At 42.7% G+C, this 9,366-nt stretch overlaps 1 protein-coding gene across 5 annotated transcripts in view; it reads left to right on the top strand.

The window, feature by feature from the left end:
* The window catches only part of mier2 (mesoderm induction early response 1, family member 2), a 22,502-nt gene extending 13,808 nt beyond the window's left edge, over positions 1-8,694 (top strand). For 3 of the 5 annotated variants that reach the window (XM_019897285.1, XM_019897284.1, XM_019897283.1), the window contains exons 2-13: positions 498-653; positions 756-869; positions 961-1,072; positions 2,088-2,164; positions 2,248-2,317; positions 2,387-2,538; positions 3,696-3,777; positions 3,923-4,017; positions 4,335-4,465; positions 4,608-4,753; positions 5,674-5,773; positions 6,619-8,694. In XM_019897285.1, coding sequence (XP_019752844.1) covers positions 633-653; positions 756-869; positions 961-1,072; positions 2,088-2,164; positions 2,248-2,317; positions 2,387-2,538; positions 3,696-3,777; positions 3,923-4,017; positions 4,335-4,465; positions 4,608-4,753; positions 5,674-5,729 — 1,056 coding nt within the window. In that variant the 5' untranslated portion in view covers positions 498-632 and the 3' untranslated portion in view covers positions 5,730-5,773; positions 6,619-8,694. The remainder of the gene's footprint in view (positions 1-497; positions 654-755; positions 870-960; positions 1,073-2,087; positions 2,165-2,247; positions 2,318-2,386; positions 2,539-3,695; positions 3,778-3,922; positions 4,018-4,334; positions 4,466-4,607; positions 4,754-5,673; positions 5,774-6,618) is intronic. The other 2 variants (XR_002171374.1, XM_019897286.1) reach the window with 2 other exon arrangements.
* The last annotated feature ends 672 nt before the right edge of the window (positions 8,695-9,366 follow it).

Below are 9,366 nucleotides of genomic sequence, written 5' to 3'. Positions count from 1 at the left end.
AGGAGTAGTGGCTGTATTTATTAGTGATTGTGTGTGTGTGTGTGTGTGTGTGTGTGTGTGTGTGTGTGTGTGTGTGGGGGGGGTAACCTTACATCGTCACTTCTACTTCTAAATTCAACTATTTGTCATCTTGTCTCCCTTTTGCGATCCCCTTTGTAGTAGATTCAACATGCAAGACAGTTTGATTAATCACAAGCTGCTTGCAACGTGGCATTTCAAAATCGTACACATTGTTGTGACACGGTGGGCTAATCCAAAAGAGGTCTGGCGTTGCTATAGTTCGTTTTTTGTTTTTTTTTTAATCGTTAACATCTTAATGATCACACAAGACCTGTTGAAACACAATTAATCAATGGGATAATCATTATAGTAATTGATTTTAAAATTAATCAATATCTGCAGCCCTAGTCAATTGTGAGATCCCATGACTGACAACTACACATGTAATGCTTGCCAAAGACTTTTTTTTTCTAGCATTGTGTTGTGTCTATCCTTAGGCGGGCCGTGGGCCTGTGGACCTGGCCGCCGAGGTTTCATCCCATTTGAGATCGTGAGATACGACCATGAAGACGCTGGGCAGGAGAAGTCGTCTTTTTTGGAGTTGAAGGAGAGACTCTCCTCTTCCCCAGAAGATGGCAGCCCAGTCCCAGACTGTACGCCCAAGTCTTTTTACGTAGCTCCCATTCAGCTAAACAAATCATATTGAGTTATTCCCCCCCTGCCCCACTATTCTGGTTCATTGTCGGACTTTGTAGGCCAGTGAGCTACCCTTGGAGGAGCTGCTGGCTCTGTATGGCTACACAGTGACTGACCCGGCCAAGCAGAGCTGCCATGTCTCTGCCGCTCTGCCAGACATGACTCTGGCCAAGGTGACAGCCCTCCTCAGGCCAACACAACTAAAAACACACACGTGCACATCACTGTTGATATTGCAGCTCTAAAATTTCTTGTCTTCTCCAGAATCAGATGACCGAGGACATCTTTGCTGCAGCGGGGAGAGTGGAGTCATCAGCGGATGATCTCACCCCCTCGGTCACTTCCAGCACTTCAGATTTGCTCCAACAGCTGCCTCGTAAGTTTAACAGCAAAGTGCCCTTTGCCTAATGTTGTGGCCCAAGAATGTAAAACAGGAGTACACACACATCCGTGTTTCCTTGGCTCAAATGAAGTCAAGAATGGAACCGTTCTGATGCTGCGCCATCCACTGGCTCAAACAAGCAGTTTTTTTAAATGTGAAGTGTGTGTATGTATTTCATTGTTCTTAAATGTTTTTGTTAGTTTAAATCATACAGCAACATTAAACATCACGTCACGGCTTACCTGTTTACCGTGACTTTTGGATTGCGAGCCTACGGTCACTTTGGTGTCCATTTCAGTTGACAGCGAGGGGGGGCTGTGCTGCATAAAATGTCCCTTCCTGAGATAACTGAAAACAGGTGGATTCATTTGTTTCAGTCTTACTTCACAAACGCAGCATTCACCAGAATGCTAAGTTAAGACTGTTTTGGGCCAATACCACAGAATATTGCCCCAAAAAAAAAATCATAAAGTCTTAATCATATGTTTGCCCGGCTGGTGGTTTGCTGACTACTAGTTGAAAAAGTTCTTAAATAGATATGCAACAAAGCCTGCATGAAAATCACAGACGATCAGGTTAATTGAATCGTGGCAGCACAAATTGTGTTCACGATTAAAGTTCAATATATTATGCAGCCTGTGTTTGATGAATCCAGCGTTGTACAAGTAATAACGCATCTGGCATACACCCCAAAGAATGCTGTCTGTTTTTCTAGACGGGTTTACATGGAGACTTTTTTGTCATTCCATTTGAAATCATTCCAGCTAAAGATCTCCGGTCAACTGTTTACACGTGGCGTGATCTATTCTGATCTGCACCATTAATACTGTATACAACATTCATCAGAACAGCTCGTAAGGCTGAGAAACAGACTTTAACATTGACGATTGTCAGCCCAGACTGTTTTCTGAGCAGAGTGGGAGAGAAAAATCACTGTTAACGCACCCCGCGCAAAAATAATCACTCAAGATAATGTTGCGGCTTCTTCTTCTTTTTTTTTTAATCTCAGCTGGAAACAAAGACACATCCGTCTGCTCATCTGACGACTCCGACGATATCTCCCTTCCCGCCAATGAAGAACACAAGGTCAGTCACCGGAAGATGGCGTCCATGCAATTTTTGGCATCATTCGGGCGGCCTGACAGATTTCTTTTAACGTGCTTCACCAGGAGATCATGGTTGGTTCCACGTACCAGGCAATAATCCCACCCCTCAGTCCCTATACCTACCAGGAACTAGGTAGGAACCACTTACATGTGCCGTGCTCGCAAATCTTTCTTTCTACATCTCCGGCGTCCCTGCGTCCAGCGTACAACGGTGAAGACCAGTTGTTGTGGAGACCAGGTACTCTGCCGCTGCTGGAAGTGGAGCATTTCTTGTTGAATGTACAGGGCCCAAGTGGCCAAGAAGGGGCGGTCTGCAAGCAAACGTGTGCCGACAACGTACGAGACAACGAGCAGGTACTTTTTAGTACACCCGATGTCCGCTTCCGACTGTTCATTCATAAACACGCATCGTGTAAATATTTGTTTGGATATTCACATTAGGGCTGGGTGATTAAAATGAGGCAGGGCTCCAGACTAACTTTTTTTTTTTTTCTAGAAGCACAGTGGTCCCGACTATAAAATGTTACGAGCACAAGGAGAAACCGGAGGCGTAATCTCTATAAATCGACTTGCATAATATTCATGTTTCCGTTTATTTTCACTATATTACCGATAATGCTCAGCCATTCGTCCTGAAAACAGAATTTTCCTTTCTTCTTCTTTTGGAGTTAACGTCTGCTGGCAAACCAGCTCATTTATGTGTATTGTGGCCAACAGCTGGGCTCAATTGTGGAGCAGAAGTTTGTCAGCCACAGCAAACATTTTGTAATAATACAACATTGGCCAATTTACTGGTGGCCTATTTGCGTGGAGATGAACATTGTTAATTTACTGCCTCAAATTCACGCCAACACTACGGGGCAGTCTAGAGCCCTGCAAAAACAGATTTTAATTGTTTTTTTCACTCTTCACTGTAAGAAAAACATGTTTTTATTTATTTATTATATTTGTTTATTTATGCATTTATTTATATTGCCCTTTCTTAGGGAAAAAGTTAACCCGCTTGTTGCTTTTGGAAAATTGTGTAAATATATTGATGACTAGTTTAAATGGGTAATAATCCGCCATTGCTTTTGTAAAATAGCTCCTCTCTATTAATAGCCATGTTGTTACTATAAGCTGTGCACATCAGCGGTTACACGCTTTGTACTACAGAAGCTGTTAAAAAAAAAAAAAAAAAAGATTTAAGAAATCCTCCAGACAAATCAACATGAATTAATCGATCAGATCGATTCACACACTCACAAAATTTCAACATTTGTCTCAACATCTGTCGGTCCAGAATCGCCAGTATGTTTACACAAACCATCCTTTGAATGAGAAAAAAAACACAGAGATTTCAGAGACTTGTCTTTCCCAAACACTCGTTTAAATGTGTTGATTATCTATGGTAGAAGTTTTAATTCTTTCTTTCCTTTTCAAAATAAGGAAAGCTTACTGAGAGACTGACGCATAGCTCTACCTATGGTAAGCATCTTGGTCAGCCTTTGTTGTTTTTTCTATGCTACCAGGCGCTGTATGAGCTTCTGAAATGCAACTTCAATGCGGAGGAGGCACTGCGACGACTACACTTTAATGTGAAAGTGTTCACTGGTAAGATTTGCTGTTTGTCTATATTTCGTATAGCTAGACAGCAAGTTAATACTCATGTGAAGAAAAAATAAATACTGGTTCACGTTATGATGCTGAATGTTTTTGCTCGATCCAATTTTGCTGGTTGCCCATCCCCTTTGTTTAGAAGAGCTGTGTGGCTGGAATGAAGAGGAGTGTCGGAATTTTGAGCTCGGCTACAAAGTTTACGGGAAAAACTTCCACCTCATTCAGGCTAATAAGGTATGTGCTTCTCAAAGACGAGAAATGTTTATTCTTGGCTTTCCAGGCCGTAGCGTTCACACAAGTACATCTACAGAGCTCTCGTGCCGACATTTACTTGTCCTTTCACCTTTTGCACAGTGTCTGTGCATTCACTTAGAGCCTATGTCACGTCAAACAGAGCAGAGTAACTCATTGGCATTTCGCTCTAGTTTATTTTGGCATTTAGCCACGAGCACCAAATGACTGTCCAAAAAAAACCCCAAAAAAACAACAACAACCCAAAAACACCTACTCATTCTGACTATGCATAACAAAACTGGCTTCCTCCTTCGCAGGTAAGGACCCGCTCTGTGGGCGAGTGTGTGGAGTACTACTACATGTGGAAGAAGTCCGAGAGGCACGAGTACTTCACTCAACAAGCCACCAGGATCACTCGCAAGAAGTACACCCTGCAGTCAGGGAACATGTGAGTTGGGACGAAACGACTACTTGTCATCCTCATACAAAGTAACTTCACCTTTATCTGAACTCTGAAATTCACTCCTGGATGAGACTAGGCCAAGCAGTCACAATGACGTACTTACCGTTTTGCTTTTTTTGTGCAACAGGGAAGAGGGAGACCAGGATGGGTATGCTGGCGAGAGGGAGGGAAACAAGAATTCCACTGCTTTACTGTCTCGCGGTAGTCCCGCCGGCTCTGGAAAGCTGGCGTCTCCTTTACCTCGGCAGTCGAGCCTGGAACTGGACAAACAAGGTAAAACTCTGAAAATTCAAAATTGGATTGATGGAAGTATTCATTCGTGTGGAAGTAAGGCAAGATGATCAGCAGGCAGCAAAGTCAGCAAATGAAAAGTGCCTCTTCTCTAGTTCAGGACGATCATCTTTCAATCTGTTGGCCTCGAATTCTGCCATGATTTTGTTGCCATAATGGATGATTGTCAAAATCGTCAACTTTGCCAATTCGTAGTCTCGGCTGACCTTCGTCTAGGATACTACCTATCGAACGTTGAGAGACAATTTCAGGCATCACAGACAGCGAGATTTGCTTCCGTTTACCAGACATGTTCTGAGACCATGTGCGCAGCGCCTCCGGAAGTACAACGATGTACGAGTTGATCTGTAAGCGTTGCTAAGCAACGGAGGGGAATCCCACGCTGTACATTTTGTTCATAGGCAAGGTCGCGGCGGCAGTTAGCTTCCCACAATTCGTTGTGTCGAAGGCCTTTTCACTAATTCGATGTCATAATTAAGTTGACGTCATAAAGGTGTTCGCTGGAAGCACAATCGGCAAATGGAAAAGGAATTACGTGAAATTGGGACTTTGAAATGTGAACGTTACAGGGGTGAAAACGTTGAAAAGAGGGTTTGACTGGAACATTAAAACACACTTCAGTATGTGGTTTTGGGAACAAAAAAAATGTCTGAAATGTTTTGTCTCCACTCACTTTGTACAGTATGTAAACCGTTTACATACTATGTCAGATACATTGCATCAAATCGCTGTGCATCACAACGGTTTTGATTTTTTTATTTCTTTCTGTACATCAAGCATTTGCTGTCTTCCTTTCTGAATCATTTATGCATTTCTTTTCCCCATTGTTGTTTTGTGTGTGTGTGTGTGTGCGTGCACGTGCGTGTGTGCATGGCTCACCCCTTTTTGACACGACGCTGCAGAGGAGGAAGGCCGCCCTCGGCGCAGACGGACCCCGCGCTTTCTCTTAAAGCCGTGACCTCGGTGCGGCCTGGCCTACAGAAAGCAGGCTGCAGCCTGCAGGTAAAGAACAAGGAAGGCGTGTCGAGCTCGTCGCTAAAGTTCGAACAAGACACCTGTTCATTTTCTTCTTCCTCCTCTTTAGGTGTGGGATGAGCTGCTCTAATATTGCATCTCAATACATTTTAATATTATGGAAAGCGACAAATATATTGGAACATGTTCTTTCAAAAGCTGGAACTGGCATAGAGATTCACTACAGAGAGTTAAATTTGTCTGGATTTTATTTTTTTTGTCACCATTTTCATGAATAGATCTTATAGCTTGCAGCTAACAAAAAACCCAAGTTCACCTGATCAAGATATTCAAAGTTGAAGTCATACAACATGGCACAGTGCTGCATGTTGACCTTATTTTCATTCTCGTTTTCCCATGGAGGTGAACATCCTCTGATGGACTAGAATTGTGTCTGTATCCCCTTTCGCACTGTTAGAGATGTACCGGCCATTGCCCGTGCCTTGCAGACAGAACTTGCCCAAGTGGGACAATCGCATGTCTGTAGTGTGTGGTCACACAGCTCGAGCAGCTTTCTGCATTTAGATCATGAGGTAACCGGCGCCAGCGTCGGGGCAATTACTTTTCAAGCAATAGGGGTGTGAGCAGTGAGTCTTGAGTATTACGTTTCATACTCGTGTCACGCCTTCAATCTTGTACGTTTTTAATCAAGAAAAGGAGCACTGGAGTCGTCTTCTCCATGCTCCTTGTGAGTGTCTTCATTTTACATTTGTGTGTTTGAATGTTCCGTTCACTAAAAAAGGCTGAAAGTCCATCGGCGGCTGCCACTCTGCTTTTTTTTTCCCCCCCACATCACTCACATTTTGGTATCTTTCCTCCTCTGACATGTCAAGATGGAGAACTGCAGACACGCGGTGACAGCTGTCCTCAGAACCTGTTTGCCCGCCCCTTCACTCTGCCTGCCTCGTCGGATCAGGGGGAGCGCTTCTCGGGCTGCGGCGCAGGTCCGGTTCAGCTCCAAGACTATCAGCGCCCACCGGGCGTCTTCCAGTTCCACATGCACGATAGTCCTTTTCTCCCCGAGGTCCGTGGCGCAGCAGGTGATATGACTGACTCCCCCGTCGCCTGCAGGTGGGACTTGACCTGCTGCATGCCTCCTCTTCCCCACCTCATGGCCTCCTCTTCTGCTTCTCCGCATTTAACGCCCTCCGCTCTCTTCACTGAAAGCACTTGGGAACATCCTATTTGAATAGAGATGCGTTCTTAGACTGATGAAAGCAAGCAGAACAAACGAAGACAAAAAAAAAAGACATTTTCAGAATACTCTCACGGCTCCTTTGAAGCCGGAAGAGTGACGCACGCTCAGCACTGCTTGTTGCTGCTCTACGTCCATTCACACAAAGATCACTTTATTTCAACACAAACGTCCTCTCGCCGCTCCGTCATCCACTCTCCGTTTGTCTTCTCTGTTCTTACGTAGACAACAGATACATCTGTAGATTCTTTTGAGATTATCATCAGGTCGTAGTCCACAACAAGGTGTTTTTGTTTTTTTTTTTCCCCACATCACTGAGTCATACATTAATTCTGGGTGCTTGGACATTCCCGCCGAGTATGTTGAGAAAGTGTCGGGAACAGTCACAAAGGAGCATTCAGAGTGCCACAAAATTAGTGGGTGTGATTGGAACGTATTTTTATTTCTCTTTTTTTTCTCCCTAACAAAAACATTCATGTATTGTTGTATCATCAATTTAGGGGCACACTTTTTTGTGGATTGGAAAATTATGAATTTGATTACCATAGTATTTAACTTGGTTAATAAACGGTTCTTGCCCAGAGAATATAACCCGCGGTATAAACTACACAGATCCAAATTATGCTTTCCCAGACAATAATCAGGGTTAAACCAGACAAACCCAGGTTATAGGTATGATGGACGTTATGAATTTGATTGGCCCAGTTTATGACCTGAGTTAAAAGAGATGATCTCAATATATAACTCAGTGTATAAATGTTCCTGGCCCAGACTATACCCAGGATTGCATTTTCCCAGGGTAAACAAGACTGTCCCAGAACATACCCCTGGACATGGATAAACTCAGACTATCTCATGGATTCTCTGACACAATACCAAGAGTTAAATTGCACTACCCTACATTGTAGTTATGTCATCAATTTGGTTAGCCAAATTTATGGCTTGGACTGAACTAGATTGGCTCAATTTATTACCCAGGATATAAACATAACCAGCCCAGACTACCGCCAGGGTTGAACTGATCTATCCCAGGACCTACACTAGGGATTCATCTAGTTCAGAATATATCCCAAGGTGTAAACTGGACCCATAGAGATTGTACCCAAGGTTAAAATTGACTGTGCAAGTAAATGCCCTGAGTTGAACTGGATTGTCACAGAATATAACCCAAGGTATGAACATAAGTATCTCAGACTATACGCAGGGTTAAAACAGATTATAGTGGCGTTACAAACTTGGCTGGTATCATCGATGATAGATTTGAGGACATTCATTGTGATTACCACACACCTGGGATTTTTTTTTTCTCCACTTTTGGTCATATGATGATTTGGTATTATGCTTTGCAAGAACAACTGACACTGATTTTAGTGATTTGTTCCTATTTTATCTGACCCTCACGTTCATGTTTTATTTTACTTTGTTGGTTGTTAGCATGACCAACTGTCATTTTCTGCCTGTTTTTCTTCTATTTATTTGTTTTTCTTTGCTACGTGTGCATGTGTGAGCTCATTCCTGTGACAGCAGCGAAACAAGCCAGATGGATGGTTGCATTTACACAAAGGAGGTAACAGACGAGGCCCAATGTGAGCAGAACTGTTTCTTTTATTTTCACCTGTTGTTTTGCAATGTATGTATTGTACTGCTCGGGATGTTTGTTAATAATTATTCTATTTTGTAAAAAAAAAAAAGAAGACAATAATAAATGATTAAATGATACAAGTGTGGAATATCGTCAATTTTTTGTCAAATAGCGAGAGGCTGGACAAAATGGAAGACAGAGCGCTCTTTACGGCGCATTCGTTTCATTGGAAAGGATTTGCCAATTGTAATTCCAGATTTTTCGCAAGAAGACAGTTAAGATTAAAAAGATAAATGTGTCATTCAGAGGAAATGCGTTTATTCAGAGGAATTTTGCAAGTGGTGCGAGCCGGTGCGCATGCGAGTCAAGCAACTGGTAAGGGAGATGGTTACAGTACAGTAAATTTTAAATGCTACTATGAGCGAATTAGTTTCAACATTTTTATCTCAAAATGACATTTGTGGAGCTTGTTGTTACTCGAAAATACCAGAAGGGGGCAGAAAACAAATTAGAAACGCTTCCTCCGCTGAAATCCCTGAATGAATGTAATATTTTCCTTGCCCGACATTATGTGTTTATCTACTTGCTGTATTTTGCTTAAGTCTTGACAGAAATGCAATTGATATGAGTGATTAGAAGCTCGGGCTTCCTGAACTAAGCAAATTGAAAGCACATGTAGTTTTGCTGTGCAAAACAGGTTCCAGTACTGTAGCAACAAGTACGTATTTTGAACACTCCCTGTTTGGTGTAGGTCTTTGTCATTTCACTGGTTTAATGTGCTGTTTTAGTGTCAGAAAAGTCCTG

The sequence above is a fragment of the Hippocampus comes genome, unplaced genomic scaffold (genome assembly GCF_001891065.2).
Source record: "Hippocampus comes isolate QL1 unplaced genomic scaffold, H_comes_QL1_v1.1 scaffold22, whole genome shotgun sequence".
NCBI lineage: Eukaryota > Metazoa > Chordata > Actinopteri > Syngnathiformes > Syngnathidae > Hippocampus > Hippocampus comes.
This window is presented reverse-complemented; position numbering and strand designations above follow the sequence as displayed.